General features: G+C 39.2%; 1 protein-coding gene across 2 annotated transcripts in view; it reads left to right on the forward strand.

The window, feature by feature from the left end:
• PCSK5 (proprotein convertase subtilisin/kexin type 5) overlaps window positions 1–18,034 on the forward strand; it is a 258,936-nt gene that overhangs the window by 41,467 nt on the left and 199,435 nt on the right. For both annotated transcript variants that reach the window (XM_065655390.1, XM_065655391.1), the window contains exon 3: window positions 11,471–11,584. In XM_065655390.1, the coding sequence (XP_065511462.1) occupies window positions 11,471–11,584 (114 nt within the window). The remainder of the gene's footprint in view (window positions 1–11,470; window positions 11,585–18,034) is intronic.

The raw sequence follows: 18,034 nt of genomic DNA on the forward strand, positions 1-18,034 counted from the left end.
TATGTTACTGATACTTCCATAAAGAGCAAAACCCAATTATTTTTGATATATTGAAACTCTAAAACTGAAGCTTGATATAAGCACTTTGGATCAATTCTGAATTTTAAATACCTGCTTCTAAGTATATGAAAACAGGATAGGTTTGGAAAAAAATTATTGATCCTTATTTATGATTATGGATATTCTGAATAGTAGTGACACAGACCCAATCACAAAAACTCAGATAGGATCAACTTTTCCTGTGGTTTAAAGTACTCTGATCAGAAAACTGCTTGATTTTATATTTAGTATATGTTTTGTGACTGATTTTTTCCATGGCAGATTTATGTCAAAGATTTCCTTGTTGGCAAAGCATCATTGAGCAAAAGTGCTGGAAATACACTGAATAGTAGGTGATAATTTCTTCCTCTGTAGAGAGCAACAAAATTGTGTAAGGACAATTTCAAGGAGTTTTTCATTGATGAAGACACTACTCAGGAGAAGTATCTGTTTTGGCAAGACCAATATATTGCAGTTGGATATTATACATAATTTCATTATGGAATACTTTTACTGTGTCTCTGATTCTCAGTGGATTTGCTGAACTGCTGTGGATATCTATGGTAATAGATGCCAGGGCAAACCCTTGACTGAATCAACACCTTTGGAATTACACTGGTGTTTTTGATATTTGAATTTGATCCCATGGGAGAGATTTGTCTTCCTAAGAAGTCATTTAGTAAATGATTTAAGGCCAGCTTAAATTAGCACATGCAGGTGTCTGAAGGACTTAAATGATTTATGACAAGGATTGTAGGACTAGCCTCGGGAAAGAAAAAAAATCCATCAGAAATTTCTACAGGTTTTTTTAACATATATCATAATTGCTACAATGATATAAACATAAACCCCAAGATATTTCAACTGCCGGATGTTGGACTCCAAAGCTAATTAAGTTTGGAGAGCTTAAAGTTTTATCCCCTTGTGGATACTGGGTTTAGCATCAGCATTTCAGTTTATTAAGAAGATGCAATGTTAGGCCTAGGTTAGAAGGAGTTACAACATGTCAGTTTGCATTCAGAGTGATACTAATACTAATCCTCATGGTGTATTGAAATTCTAGATGATTATACTCTCCCAAGACTAGATATACTAATGTTGTATGTAATAGTGTGAGCAGAGCTTTAGGTGTTGTACCAAACAGACCTATCAGCTAGAGGTCTTTTTTTTTAAATTGTATTGTCTTGTAGCTCTTGGATTGTTAGGTGAGTCGTATGACCTGTGGCTAAAAATGATAAAGTAGCTTGTGTAAACATAAGAGTTGCTTTTAAGCTGGTGCAGCAAAGATTTTTCCTCACTTTTCCAAGGATGAGTCATTTTAGAAGCTGAACCAGAGCATCTGAGCTGGTTAAGGCACTTCAGATCTGAGGAAGGGAAAAATCCCCAGCTGCTTGAGACACACTTTGCCTACGACAGCTGTGGCTGGTGCTGGTGGAAGCCACCAAGCAGGAGCCCAGGCTCCCTGGAACTTGTTCTCAGCTCTGCCACAAAGCTGCTGTGTAATTTTCATCCTGTAATTTTAGTCTTCTCTGTGGTCTGCTGTGGTACAGTGCGCAAGGGGGGAGGTTGGGCAGGGGCCATGGCCACGTTCACTCAGCAGTTGCTACAGTCGCACCTATGAATAGGAAACCTGCTGAGGCTTCCCCAAGGAGAGAAAATGTGGGTCTTTTTGCCTTTTATTGTTCCCTGCTTTCCCAGTGGGACTTGAGTTCTGGCCAACAGCAGACGTGCTGAGCTTCTCCAGGTTTTCAGTGTGATGCTTGTCCTTCCTAGAAGTTCTGGCCTTTAAAAACCTGCCTTGGGAGAGACTGTGCATCTCCACCACTAGCTGGTCTGTGCCCTTTTCTCTTCCCAAGTTATTCTTCTACAGTGTTGCACCTAAAGCAGGAAGAAGACTTTGCTGCTATGCACAGTTACAGGCTGATACATATTGATATCTGTGAAGAGCTCTGAGCTCTGGGGGTGGGAAGGGTGCAGAGGAAAGGCAAAGGATGTTTCAGGTATGTTAAAATGCACAGTTGTGGTTCATTGTACCTCATGTATGTGGAAGTATGGCTGTAGTGCTACAATGGCTTACTTGTATGTAGTAAAGTAGGTGGAAACCACTTAATTCATAGCAGGACTGACGAGCTTTTTTGTGGCTATGAGATGGAAAAATATGCATTGAATTTCAGCTTTGTTCCATGGGTGAGACTGCAGTAGCTTGCCCTGCTGTTGTGCAAGATGTGTTTCTTTGGGCTTAAGTGGTAATTTCAAGGATTCTCTGCTGCCTTCTTTCCTCTTCTGCTTTTCTTTTCTCTCCCCAGCCTGTCCTGACATCTGCTTCTCTTTTTTATCTTGTTTTTTTCAGAATGTGTAGCATAATTATGTCGACTGCTTTGATTGTGGATTGTCGTTGACCCTTGCTGAAGAAGCACCTTGTCAATCAGCAAGAATGTATCACATAGCACTGCTGGATTCATTGACTTTTTAATCCAGCTTTAGACCCCTACAGTTTGTGAAATGGTATCTGCAATAATTTTCCATGCTCTTGACCTATGTCAACAGCTACTTTATCTAACTGTCTTAAACTATTTTTATGGTGCAAACTGTCTGCTGCTAGTCAGAGAATACTGATAGATTAGGAAAAGAGCTTGGTGTTTAATTATAATTTTTTAAAAACCTACAAAATTCTTCTTAAGATGGATAGTCCAACTTTTGGGGGGTCTCACTTTTGTGACTCTGAATGTGGACAGCAGGAGGTGTGTCAACAATTTTAGTCACCCCTCTCACATTCCTACATAATTGCTTGAGTCTCGGTTGTTCAGTAACCAGGACATGGCCCTTGGATATTGGTATATCCTCCTATGAACTTTAATCCTAAATTTATTGACTTTTTGTTTTCATTACAATGTGAAATACAAAAAGAGAGTGTTGTCAAATGATATGATTAAGTAGAACTTCGGTCACAGAAATTTTCATGATGGGACAACTAAGGTACATACTGGTTTTGTTAGAATCATAGAGTCATAGAACAGTTTGGGTTGGAAGGGACCTTAAGGATCACCTATTTCCACCCCTCCTGCCATGGGCAGGGCCACCTTCCACTAGACCAAGTTGCTCAAGGACTCATCCAACCTAGCCTTGAACACTTCCAGGGATGGAGCATCTACAGCTTCTCTGGGCAACATGTTCTAGTGTCTCACTGCCCTTGCAGTAAAGAATTTCTTCCCAATATCTAATCTAAGTCTACGCTTTTTGAGTTCAAAACTGTTACCCCTCATCCTATCACTATACTCTGTGATAAAGAGTCCCTCTCTGTCTTTCCTGTAAGCTCCCTTTGGGTGCCGGAAGGCCGCTGTAAGGTCTCCATGAAGTCTTCCCCTTTCTAGGCTAAACAACCACAACTCAGCCTGACCTCCTATGGGAGGTGGTCCAGCCCTCTGATCATTGTCAGGGCCCTCCTCTGGACTTGCTCCAACAGGTCCATGTCTTTCCTGTGGCAGGGGTCCCAGAGCTGAATGCAGGACTCCAGGTGGGGTCTTATGAGAGCAGAGTAGAGGGACAGAATCACCTCCCTTGACCTGCTGGTTACGCTTTTTTTGATGCAGCCCAAGATACTTGGGCTGCAAGTGCAGCCTTCTGGGCTGCAAGTGCACATTGCCAGCTCATACTCAGTTTTGCATCCACCAGTACTCCACATGCTTCTCTGCAGAACTGCTCTCATTGTACTCATCACCCAATCTGTAATGCTGGGATTGCCCTGACTCAGGCGCAGAACCTTACACTTGGCCTTATTGAACTTCATGAGGTTTGCATGGGCCTGCTTCTCAAGCCTGTCAAGGTTCCTCTGGATGGTGTCCCTTCTATCTAGAGTAGGAACTATAAGAACAGTTTTTCTCCTATGGCCAATTATGGGCCAAGCACAGTCTCCTGTCCCTGAGAGGGCCAGCCTCATTCCAGTCCTTTTCCAGACAGGTCTATTAGAACTCGCATGCATGTGAACATTGAGGGTCTTCAGGCAAGTGAAGAATGAAGTTTGCCAGGTGCAATGTGAGACCATCCCCACGGAGAGGGAGGATGCTCGCCCACAGCAATTCCTCTGTAGACAAACTTCAAGTAAAAGTTCTGCAATGCTGCCTAGTGCCAGCTTTCCACATGATGGACGTTGCCCCTTTTGCTCACCCATCCTGCTTCTATACAGACTCACTGCTTGCTTGGCAATACTTTTTGTGTCCCCTATCTGAGTTTTCTCTCACTTTTTCCCTTTAATCTATAGTGTTCCTCTGGCATCTGCTTTCTTGTTATCTGAGCAGGAATTTCTAATTTCTTCTTACAGGCATAGGACAGATTGAGGTGAAGGATGGCAGTACAAGGGATAGAGCCACGATTACATGTGGAAGTGGCACATGCAAGAGCTCTTCATCACAGTCTGAAGGTCCACACCTTCATGTTTAATTCTGCAGTATAAAAATCATAGATTCTGGTACAAAATGTATAACTTAGTTCCGTGCTAGGGTCTTTTTTTCTCACCATGCATGCTTTCCTCAGAATGGAAAGGATTACACCTCCAGCTTGCCTGGAACTTCTACTTAATACTGATGGTGTTTTCACATACTCAGCATATTTTTAATCAATTCGAAATTATTCATTCAAGTAGACTCTGTCATGATATATTTGAAAAAGTACTTTTTCACAACAGTGTCTAGTGTTTTTGTGTTAAAAATCACACTGTTTTGAGACATTACTGGATTATTTTTTTCAGCATGTTAATTTTTTTTTTTTCAATTTTTCCAACTTTTTTTTGGACAGTTTCACAGAATCACAGAATGTTAGGGATTGGAAGGGACCACGAAAGATCATCTAGTCCAATCCCCAGACTGGAGCAGGAACACCCAGATGAGGTTACACAGGAAGGCGTCCAGGCGGGTTTTGAATGTCTCCAGAGAAGGAGACTCCACAACCTCCCTGGGCAGCCTGTTCCAGTGCTCTGTCACCCTCACTGTGAAGAAGTTTCTTCTCAAATTTAAGTGGAACCTCTTGTGTTCCAGTTTGAACCCATTATCCCTTGTCTTGTCGTTGGTTGTGACCAAGAAGAGCCTGGCTCCATCCTCGAGACACTCACCCTTTATATATTTATAAACATTGATGAGGTCACCCCTCAGTCTCCTCTTCTCCAAGCTAAAGAGACCCAGCTCCCTCAGCCTTTCCTCATAAGGGAGATGCTCCACTCCCTTCATCATCTTTGTGGCCCTGCGCTGGACTCTCTCCAGCAGTTCCCTGTCCTTCTTGAACTGAGGGGCCCAGAACTGGACACAATATTCCAGATGTGGCCTCACCAGGGCAGAGTAGAGGGGGAGGAGAACCTCTCTCAAGCTGCTAACCAACCCCCTTCTAATACTCCCCAGAATATGCGTCCAGTTTATTACACTGGAGGAGGTCTTACTTATATGGGACTCCTTTACCAATAATTCTATTGAATCAATGAGAGCAGAAATAGTAGAAAGTAGTTTTATTTCACACAGAGATAACATTTCATTATAATTTTTAGCAGTTAAAGAGGATAAAAGAGTGCTTGAATTAGCTCAGAGCAGCTTTTGTGCCATAGCAGTGTTCCATGCAGGTCTGTGAAGAAGAGCTGCATCATGCACAGAACAACCCTGTTAGTGCTGAAGTGAGGGAACTGGAAATGATGATTTTTTTTAAAAATAGTCTGGTCTCCAGTCTGGCTTGGCTTTGATTTCTAGACATTTAGGAAATGGAGCTTTCACAGCTGAAGTTGATGGGAAAATGTGCACTGTTCCCCCTCAGTAAGTGTGCCTATGGAAATGTTAAAATGCACCTCATTGTTTGCATAGAGTCTTGTTTTGGTAAGAAATGGGAATCTGTATAATTGATTACTCCAGAGATTTTCCTTCAAGGCCTTTGGTTTAGAAAGTGTGGACACTTTTTAAAAGAAAATATTTTTAAACAAATGAGCTCTTTTCATACAGAATCAAACAAATTCAAGGTATACCATGCATTTGAGAGTCACATATGGATAAATACCCATAAAATACTCAAAGGAAATATATGTCAGAATACTAAAATAATTGCTGAGTCTTGACCTTGTGTTCATTAATATAGTCCAGTGATTGTACAATTTAACTTACACTGAAAAATACTGGCAAGCTTTTTTGTTCACTTATTATAGAAAATCCCCAAACCCCATGGTTCAGTGTAATGAGCTATTGTATTTATATAGCAATGATATTTTCTGTAAATTAAATTTTATGCACTGGCTTCTCAGTTGAGAACATTGTCTTTCTGTAATGTTTTTAATTATATTCTAGGTGGCTGTATCAGTACATTCTCAGAATAAAAACAATTTGTAAGCAGATCGCAACATAAGGTGTTTGCTAAAAATCTTCCAGACAAGGCTGTAATCACGAATGTGATTAGGTGTGTTGCAATGTTTTAGGTTACTCTGTCTAGCATCCTACACTGTCTCCTTTGTAGCAGTGTACAGTCATGTCAAAGTTTAATTGCAAGGTGACAATAAACTGTGGCAGATGCTCTCTGTTACCCCCTCACCCTCTCCAAGTAGGAAAGATAAGGAGGGACGAAGAGACACAAAGAGGCACTTTGCAAGTTGGAACAGTTTTAAAAGGCTTTACTAAGGCTACTAATAAATAGAGAAGATATACAAAATATACAAAACCAATCTTTAGTATCCCGGGGTAAAGCAGGGTTGCTCGTTTCCCCCGTCCTGTGGTGGAGCTGGCGTGGCTTCCACAGCTGCAGGGCAGGCACCCAGAAGTCCTGGGTGGAACTTCACAGCAAACCGGAACTGAATTCAGGGATGCAGGGCCTCAGGCCTTGGATTGCAGGCACCACATCCTCTTTAGATGCTGGCCGTGGTCGAAGAGAGCGAGACCCTCGTGATCTCCCTCTTTTATAGGGCGTATGACGTGTATGGGATGGAATGCTTAGTTGGTCGGTTTTAGTCACCTGTTCTGTCCGCCCCTCCTTGCAAATACGCCCCTCTCACTTACGGAACATGTGAAGTCTTATCAGAATTCTTGGTTGTTATAGCAATAAATCTAAACATGAGCTTCTTCTGCATTCCATTGGTCACTCTCATCGGTTTCGGAGCACAGTATCTGAAAACATGTAGCTAAATTAAGAAAACTACAGTTGCTTAGAAAGTACATAGAAGAACTTATCTGAAAGGAAAATTCACTAAAAGAGAACTGGTCTTGTTTTTAACTGGGAATGGTCATTTTGACTTCACTAAGGACAAATCGTGTCTGACAAATCCGGTGGCCTTCTACAGTGAGGCTACAGCATTGGTGGATAAGGGAAGAGCAACTGATGTCATCTACCTGGGCTTGTGCAAAGCGTTTAGTACTGTTCCACACAACATTCTTATCTCTAAATTGGAGAGACATTGATTTGATGGCTGAACCACTCGGTGAACAAGGAACTGGCTGGATGGTTGCACTCAAAAGTGTTGTGGTCAACAGCTCAATGTCCAAGTGAAGATCAGTGATGAGTGGCATTCCTCAGAGGCTGGGACTGGTGCTGTTTAACATCTTCGTGACATGGACAGTGGGATGGAGTGCAGCCTCTGCAAGTTTGCCAGTGACACCAAGCTGTGTGGTACAGTAGATGGGATCTTGACATGCTTGAGAGGTGAGTCTGTGGGAACCTCATTAAGTTCTATTCCACCATTAGAGAGGTACCTGCACTATCTTCAAGCAAACATGCCATTTGCTCCCCTCTGTATTTCTGTGAAATCAAATGGCTACTTATAGTAACTTTACGTATACATAATATGGTCATTAGGTCTTATGGGAAGACAAGAATTTATGTTTTCTTTTTTGGCTTCAGGTCTAATCGTGCAAGCTGCACAGCCCTTCTACAAAATTACTCTTTCATGTGTTTTCCCTAACTTTGCTAGCAATTGAGGAAATAACTATGGACAACACGTAATAGCCACAGGCCCTGCAACAGATATCTAATCTGAAGTACAGTTACTTTTTTGGTTAAAAGACAGTAGATAAGATACAGAAAAATATTTATCCATACCTCACTAAAATCTAACTACCTACTATACCACAGGCTTGCGGATTATCTCAGTCGATACTAGCTCTTGTACAAATATATGCATGTATATGAATACCTGCATAGATACAAAATTCTTTATGTGTTAAATGATTGTTCAGATAAACTGGAACTGTGCAGTGAGACAGTGTTTATGATTGCTTGGACTAAAGAACTGTTTGATAAGTGTTCTCAATAATGTTGTCTGGAATAAAGGAAACAGAGAACAGGAATTAATTCGGGTTTTTTTGAGGCGTCAGTGTATGCATGTATCAGTTGCCACAAGTTCTATGCTGCCTTTATATTTCAATATTTTTAATGGTCAGCAGATATTTGCAGCTGAATAGGCAGTAAGTAAGTGGAGTAAACATTTTTACAGTGAATAGTAAAGAGTTTTGCAATTTGTCTTGTTAGTAAAACTGCTTTCATTTATCCATATAAAATGGTATTAGGTTGTTGAAGTTCTGCTTAACCTTGTTAGCCTTGCACAGGCTCTTGGAATATTTTACACTCCTCTGGCTTCATTTACAAAAGAAAATTGTTTTTCAAAAATTTCTCACATTTGCTATTGGTAGTTCTTACAGGAGCCTTGATGTGCAGGAGTCAAACTAGGTGTGCTGGGTTTCTGATTTACAGCTCCTCTAGGCAACAGTAGTGTTGGTGACTGCTGTCTTCGATTAATTTTTGTGCATCTAAATCAGAGGTAGCAGTGTTGGGAAGTTTAATCTTCTTCTGTTGTGTTTATCTCATTGGTTTTGATTTGTGGAAACTTTTACAACACTATCAGATCCTGACATTGTGTTGGTGGTAGACATTTGTAACTCCTTCCTGCAGTAGGGTCCGTTATAAGTCAGTTATTAATCAGCCTTTTTTGTGGAGGAGAAGTCTAGTTAACAGGGTTGTTGATTTCACTTTTAAACAGCAGTAAGGATTAGTGTTTACTAAAGTATTTTGGCTCTCCCTTCTTTGGCGTTTGTCCAGATACTCTCTGTGCATCTTATAGGCCTCTAGACTTTGTTAGATCAAATGGCTCCTGTTGTGGTTTAACCCCAGCTGGCAACTAAGCCCCACACAGCCACTCATTTATTCCCTCCCGGTGGGGTCGTGAAGAGAATCAGAAGAGTAAAAGTAAGAAAACTCATGGGTTGAAATAAACACAGTTTAATAGGCAAAGCAAAAGCTGCTGATGTGAGCAAAGCAGAACAAGGAATTCATTCACAGCTTCCCATGGGCAGGCAGGTGATCACCCATCCCCAGGACAGCAGGGCTGCATCATGTGTAATGATTACTTGGGAAGACAAACACCATCACCCCAAACATCTCTCCCTTCCCTCTTCGTCCCCCAGCTTTTCTGCTGAACATGACATCATAAGGTATGGAATATCTCATTGGCCACTCTGGGTCAGCTGTCCCAGCCATGTCCCCTCCCAGCTCCTTGTGCACCTGGCACAGCATGAGATACTGGAAAGTCTTGGACTACTGAGCAACAACCAAAACATCTGTGTATTACTAGCATTATTCTCATTCTAATTCCAAAACATACCAGTATACCCACTAGTAGGAAGAAAATCAAATTTATCCCATCCGAAACCAGGACAGTGCCTATGACTGATTAGCTGCCTGCTCCTGCTGAAATGACCTCTGGATCATGTAAGATCTGGAGGGGGCAGTCAGCTCTCAACTTCTTGAGGGGGCATCAGCCAAGATGTATTTCACCGTGAGCTGGAAGAGGAGCAAAGTAATGAGGAGAGAAAGGCACACTATCCAATTTCTCAGTTCTCTTAGAAACAGAAAGGGATTTATGATAGTTACTAGAAGATTTAACAGAGAAATTGATTTCAGTGTGAACACCACCTTGATAGTCTGTATTCTTAAACTGCATAATTTCTCCTCTAGAAGAATACTCTTGACCCTGAAGTTAGTTATTGGGAAGGGTAAAAATTCATTTCTTCTTTATAAAGGAAAGTATGAAGCCTTGGCAGCCTCCATAAGGAGTGTCCCGGGAATCCTCCCGTATTGAATTCAGGCTTGCCTTCCTGTATTTTCATCTGACCAAGAAGTAGACGCCAGAGTGTTGTGGTAGGCATGACAGAGGTGGACATGGCATGGTTCTCAAGCAAAATTTCTGTTAATGTCGATGGATTATGTCTGTTTAAGGATTTGAAACTGAGTTGTGAATGCACAGCATACAAATTGGCCTGCTAAGGCTCTGACAAGTGACAAAGAAATACATGAGCTGAAAGTAAACTTTTTTTGAATACTTGTATGTTTGTGTGCATCCACAGATATTCATAAACAGCACAAATGAAAGGCGTAGAGTTGGCTGATAGTAGGAAATTGCTGTCTTGCTTAGGGAGAGGAGAATTGAATTTTTATAGTTTATCCCATGATACAGTTCAGCAGAAATATGAGCTGCCAGGAAGCTAGATGTGTGTAAATATAACTTGGGTTTCTCTGGGGATGGTTTATATTATTTGCTTTTATAGAAACTAGCTCCCATTTAGAATATCTAATGCAGAAATGACTGCAGGGCCCTGTCTGTTCTAAGGGTGACGTCACTTTTGGTGTCGCCGTTTCTGGATGTGTCATGAATCTTTGAAGAAGTGTCAGATCAACAAGAATGTAACGTTCATAATTATATTTTTAACTGTATATCGATTTTCCTGTTTCAAGCTCTCTTTTATTGTTGTTGTAATTTGACCTGTTGCTCAGTACCCAGCTGCTTCTCCTTGGGGAGAACTTAGTATAAAGTTCCAGAGTGCCCAGCTGAGAGAATCTTGACAAAGAGCCACTTTGCTAAAAATACAGTTTAATTTTGTTTGTTCGGTTTTTTTGGTTTGGTTTGGGTTTTTTTACTTTTTTCACTCCAAGTGGTAAAGGTGATTTAGATGTTGGTTAAGCAAAGCATTTGAATATCTTCCTTAATGTTTTCGTTTTCAGGAACGGATTTAAATAAATATGAAAAAAAAAAAGAAAACACACACCCCTTTCAGAAAATTAATTGTTTTCTCATTGTAATAAACTGGTTTATTTTGTAAAAGTAACTTGTCTTATACATTCAAAAGAAGCACTAGTCTAATAATGAAAAATAATAAAATAATGGAATTCAAAAGATGATAGCCAATGAGGTCCTTCTAGCAGAGGATTTAAGTAGTTGTTCAAGAACATTTCTAGCACTAACTAAATTAGATGTATTCCTTAGTGAACAGTATGCCAAGGTGAGCTGTGCGTTCCCACTGTCAAAATGAACTCTTTAACATGAAATATGTCTTAGACTATGGTAATGGGAAACTTACCAAGATTTTGCACATTTCTTGATAATCTCTATGGAACCCTAACACTTACCATATGTTTTCCTGGTTGGCAGGTGGAGTGGATACAACAGCAGGTGGTTAAAAGAAGGATAAAGAGGGATTATAAACCTGGTGGTACCCAATCCACTTATTTCAATGATCCCAAGTGGCCAAGCATGTGGTACATGGTGAGTACATATAGCATCATTGGTTCTGTTTCATGCTAGTGTTTCGTTGTCTGCTGTGATGTTTTAAAAAGGGGCAAATAGTATGTTCACAAGAAGCAAATTTTGCTTCTTTATGTACCTAATGAAGGTCCGTAAACTCCTTACAAGTATTATAAAGAATTCCCAGTGGGCCCTGCAATAGGAAATATTTATTAATGCATTCATTCATGAATGCTTCCTAATGCAAAATGTCTTGGGAATTACTTACTAGAGAATAAACTTTCCATAATGAGAAGGGAAGGAACTTAGCCACAATCCATGAGAGCAGTGAAACTGCTTGTTTTCCATGGGCCTAATTCACTGTTGCCAACATCAATGTGATAAAAATGTCTTGTGTCCTGAAAGAGGAGAGTAGAGCTGCAAACACTGACCAGTGTTATAATTGCACTCTTTTTAGAAATGAACATCTGCATTGTTGAAATAAATGGATTGTTTGTGCTGTTTCCTATCTGATGAATCGCATGTTTTCTGAGCAATTTTTTTTTTTTTTTTGGTAACCCAAAAGTCACAGTTAAAACCTGGAGTGAAACCTCTGTATTCACAGTATTTTTTAAAATATTCTTATTTTTCGAAGGAAGGTGCAAATGAAAAGTTGTATTTAGTAGGCAGTTGACTCCAGCTGATGTGTCTTTATTTTGTCTGATAAAAGACTTGCTTGCTTTCTCTATTGTCTCATTGATGTAGTTCTAAATCCCTACATGTTGTTTTCTCATGACATCACCTAAGTTGCTGACAGTAAGACACTCAGAAGGTTTTATGACATGATAGATTGAATAGCTTCAGACAGGGAGGAGAACATGTCTTTCTGGCAGCAATATGTATGATAATTTTCCTGTAAGTAGATACTGTCTTTTCAGGTACTTTCTTACTTTCAAAGCATTAATTCAGTATTTAGTAGAACAAGATTGTCCTAACAAAGCTTTAAAAATATTTTAAAGATTTTATTAATTTCATTCTGGCTTGTATTATAATTCATTGCTGCATACGTTGAAAACCAAAAAATGTCATAATTTGTAACCAACAGTAAACAGTTGCTGTTAGTAAACTCAGTCAGAAATCCTTATCTTCACGTATATATCATGTAAGCATGTCATCAGTCAGAAAGTCTAGTAGCTTTGCTATTCAATTTCCTGATTGCTTGTGTTTTAATGGAAGGCTAAGTAATAACTTTAATTTCAAAATTTGTTTTATTTTTGTTAAAGAACTGTACTACTGATTCTTCTTTTCTGCTAAAAAATATTCCATATTTTGCTGAGCTGTTAGAGATGTGTCTTTCAGGCAGTAACTCTCCTCATACAGTAGAAAACTATTTCATCTATGTTTCATCACAGTACTGGGTTGATGTAGTCAAGGGGTGTTTAGCAGTTCATTGTTCACTTTGAAAACAGCTTTTATCCAAAACATAGTTCTTCATCAGTTGTTTGTGAAAGCTGTATTATTTTGGGTCATGGGATGATGGCAGGTTTTTTCCCAGTTTATTGAAATGAGTACACTTGCCTGTCTCCTCTAATATGTATGTTTATTCTGTCTGCCTATCCTATAAATATGTTAATAAGGTGACAGATTCCAATAAATGGTGGTAGATCATGATATTGCGCCCTGTCAGTTCTTATTTTTTAAAAAAAAATATTTCAGCGTTTCAGTTGAAACTAGAAAATAGCAGTGATTTACCTTTGGTTACTCTGCTGTTATTGCTACAGACTTTCAGCTCTGTGTTAGACTAAGGAGAGGGAAGCCAAATTTCAAGAGAATAATAGTAGTCAAGCAAAAACCCACTGTATATGGTGTAGAGTAGCTTATGTAATTTTTCCTTTGTGTCCCTACATTTGTATACAATGTTTTTAGTGCCACCATAGATATTTGGTGGAACTAGATTGGTGGGGTTTTCTTGTGATAGTAGATGCTTCTAGCTGTTGACTCTGATTTGGCTCAGGAAGGCAGGAGTCTCCTGTTGATTAACCAGTTGTGTTGCTGAGCTGCACTGCTGCTCAGCTGTCCCACGGTTGCCAGTTGGACACAGAAAGCGCTGCAGGGCAGCAAACGGACTTTACCATTTGTCTTCTACAACTTTCAGAGCATTGTCATTTCTATACCTATGGAATAAAGTCCTCACTTGCAGGTCCTCTGGGAAGGGGCTGTTCCTGGCTGACTGTGTTTACCTCTGCTGAATAACTCTGTGTATTCGCAATATCTTAAGTTGCAGTGTTTTGATGATATTTTGTTGAGAGTGATCAGTAAAGTATTAGTAAGTACAGTATTTCAGCAGAGAGAATAGTTTAAAAAAAGTGAATAGATAGAATTCAGGATGGACTTGGGTCATTACCAGATATCCTCATATGACTGTATTTGTGATTGTAACCGTAGCTAATTTTGTTAATCTTATATACCTTTTTAAGTTGAAGGGAAAAAAGGAATTTGAGGTTAGTTAATGGTTTCAGTCATTGCTGTGTCAGAAAGAGGTTTTTTGGTTGCTGTCTGCAGGCGTGTTATTGAGAAAGGAATAAAGTATTATCATGTACGGGTTTGTGTTTTGATTAATAAGTAACTGCGTTGTGGGTTAAGATTGATACCTTTGGCCATTGAACTGGCATAATATCTAACAGGGCCATAAATATAGTTCAGATTTGTTGACATAAGTCCTTTTATTCAAAGACTCTGTCAAACAATATCTGATTGATGTTTTCCCTCCTCCAGATTTTTCTTCACAAGTACCACCCCTTGTAATTTTAATTGTCAGGCTACAAATAATGCATTTTTGTTTGTATGATATCCATGTCAAGAAGCTGTGAGGGGGATTCAGACCTTCTTTCTTTTTTGAGCCATCACAAAATTTAAAAGTATCTCTCAAGAACTATTCTGAGAATAAACTAAAAGGTCGTTTTTAAATTACTCTATATTTTTCTCCATTTACTCTAAACACATTCCTAGAAAGAGTAGAGAAATTGGGAATATAGTTGTTTACCACCTTATGGTTCTGTGGAAGGTGAAGCAGATAGAATTGCCAGAGCAACTCATCACCTGAACAAGTATACTTGTACTTTTAATTTTCAGGGGATTATCTATTGAGATATTGCAGCTTCTCATGCTTTCTAATAACAAGGAAAAGGCTATTTTCTTCTAACTTCCCTCCCTCAAAGCAAGGAAAGTTGGAAAAAAAAAAAGACAACTGCTTTATCATGACCTCTGAATCCTGAGACATCTGTGCTTAAGAGTAAAATAGAATATTTTTAGAGATTATGTAACATGTGAAACTTTGCCTGTTCAACTGTTACTGAAAACTGACCTATAGAATCATAGAATAGTTTGGGTTGGAAGGGCCTTCAAAGTTCATCTAGTCCAACCCTCCTTCAATGAGCAGGAACATCTTCAACTAGGTCAGGTTGCTCAGGGCCCTGTCCAGCACCATACAGAATTGGGTCCAGCTTGCTCAGAATGAACCAATATAAAATAGATAGAATCAAAGAGAAAGAAGGTCCTTAGTTAATGTCCCTTTCCAAATTTTGAGTCAGGAGAGAGCTAAGTCTTATATGCCATCTCCAGAGCTCAGCTATCTTTGTATCATCATGTTAGATCTAATAAATTTATTCTCTTTCATAGGTGTTGACAAAATAGCCTGTTTGTCAATAACTGGATGAAATATATACAATCAGTTTGCATAACTGAAAGAGGTCAAAGTCAACTCTGAAGCTCTAGTGCTATCTAAAACTGTTTTACTTTACTTGTGATAACAACAAACAGTGTCTTTGGAATGACCAAGGGGACTTTGTGCCTAAACAGTTTCACTGTACTTGCCAGTTGGATTAAAGAGTTTCCTCATCTTCTCTGCATGGAAAAGTGGTCATATAAAGTAGAGAAGGTAAATATATATATATATATATATATATATATATATATATATATATATATATAAAAAATAAAATATATGTAAATATGTAGTTAATATAGCCAATTTTAATAGCCTTCAGTCACAAGACTCTCCTTGCTGTTTCTTTTTGCTCCCCACTTCAGAAGAGCTTCATAGTGGTCAACTGAAGCTGAAATCACAAAGGAATACAAGCATAGCTTTCTGTAGCTGTAATCTAGCTCTGCTGTGATGCTGGGCTCCATTGCATATTTTTTAAAAATAGAATGTAGCTGCAAGAAATTGATTTAACCTTTGTTTATTTTTTAACAAACCATTGTTAGACTACAAAGATGCTGACTATGTCTTTGCAGTCAGTTCAGACTGTCACAAGCCTTTTTCAGCACTGATCAAGAATAATACTCTCTAGAACTGTTATCATCCCTTCTATTGTTAATAATAATTGCTAGTGGTGACAGGATTCTATAATTTGGAGAAATTTCCACTTCCTACCAGGTTCTTCCCATTCTGCATGGCCTAGTTACTGCTGGGCAGGCAATGAACATATAATAGGATATTTCTGTGGGACTGAGAATTTACTGGATGAGACTGTGATGTTTTAAGATGTGATGCTGGAGGGTGAGGCACTGTTCTGTCAGAGTACCTAAGAATAAATGTGAAGTTAAAGTGTATTAGCCAAGTGTTTTCTTATCACTGGATGCCACTTCATCAGAGAAAGAGGAAATGTGTATTCAGAGTTACTCTTTATAGCTGGAAAAGGTATGGTGCTATCAGAGAGAAACAGGGGAAAGCTGGAACTTGCATTGCAGTAAATCACTGGGGCGAGATGGTGTTCCCCACAGAAACTACAGCACAAAATAACTGAGCTACCCAAAAAACCCAAACCAAACCAAACCAAAACCCCAAAAAACCCCACAAAAAAACCCCAAGCCACCATCACCACCAAAACGGTTGCACTCAGAGAAGAATATAGCCAGGGTCTCTAAAATGCATACTGGGAGGTCATCCTGAAAATTTTTATAGCAGCAAAACTTACCTGAGAACACAGGGAAATAGCTGACAGTATCGCTAAAGTTGTAAACAACTGCAAGAAGTGGAACATGGGAACTTGCCTGTCAGGTTCTCAGATAGAAAATGGGTGAGATAGTCACATTCATAAGCTGCTTGGAATGGAGGAAGTAGGACACCACCTATTACATATCTAAACCAAAGAAATTGTCATTGCTGAACACATTCCACACCAGCAAAAAGTACAATTTGAAGCCTTATTGAAGTAAAACTTTGATTTTGTTTTACGTATGTCCTAGGTCCACAGTGATGTCAGCTCACCTTCTGTTTTAAACCATTTGAAGGTCTGTTTTTGCTGTTGATCTCTACCAATGAAGTACTTCCTCTTTTGAAAATACTTTTTGTTTTTCAGAATCCCTTTCCTTTTCTCAACCTTTGTTATTTTCTCTTCACATTTATTCCTCGTTATTCTTTCTTTCTAGATGTAATTGTGCTTTGGGAAAGTAGGTGGCAAACAAAATGCTTTTGGAGGAGTGTTAAAAGCAGATGACTCTACAGTCTTCTGTTTGGAACCCAAAAGGAGCACTTTTGTAAAGCTGCTTTGTACCTCTCCGTAATCTGCTAGTTTTCTGAGAGGTAGCAATAAAATGGAAAAGGACTGTAAGATTCTATAGTTTATTTAGTCTTTTTAAAACTAAGAAAGACACATTAGTGTATATAAAGCACTTCAGTTGCTGAAAAAGTCAACTTTTCTTACAAAACTTCTGAAAAGATACTCTAACAGATGTGAAAAAGATACTCTAGTAGACATCTGTAAACCTCAGAAAAGATACAATGTCTGGCTGTGCTGTTCCTCCAACTACTTATATTATGACTTAGCTCTCAGAGGCTTTTGGAAAGAGCATTCCCGATTTCCAAAACTGGACTGAAAGGACAAGCAGATGCCACAAATGCAAAGCAGTTCAAAGGATTCAAGGTGGAAGAGGATCGTAACAGTGACAGCAGCGCACAATAAAACTACGTGACTGAACCACAGTGGAAACTAACATTTACAAATTACTTGTTGAATAATACTTGATAAATTATTTGGACAAGACAGCTATGTAATATTGTTGCACAGTTATAAATGTACTGTGAAGTTACTGAGATTTTTAGAAAGTTGTTGAAGATAAAAGAGTTGCTGAGAAGCTTAACTCATCAGCCAATATTTATCACTCATCCTTTTATACTTGAAGTGGAAGATTTCTGGTATAGACAGATGAAATATAATTTATACTGCAGTTGAGAGCAGTCCATGCAGACTGACGAGATCTGAATTAGTTGCATCTAGGGCTGGCGGCTTTGAGTGAGCTCTGATGCTGAACCCAAAACCCAGGAAAAGTCGCTTACTTTCCACTTTCAGTGAGGACTGTGAAGTCAGCATTGCTTTGAGGTTTGGTGAAGGGTTTGGTGAACCCAGGTGACTTTGTTTCTTCAGTAAACTCCTCCAGTGTGTTCCACAGAGTTATATTTGTGAGCTCCCAGGTGAGCTATAGGAGCAC

The sequence above is a fragment of the Caloenas nicobarica genome, chromosome Z, assembly GCF_036013445.1.
Source record: "Caloenas nicobarica isolate bCalNic1 chromosome Z, bCalNic1.hap1, whole genome shotgun sequence".
Taxonomy (NCBI): domain Eukaryota; kingdom Metazoa; phylum Chordata; class Aves; order Columbiformes; family Columbidae; genus Caloenas; species Caloenas nicobarica.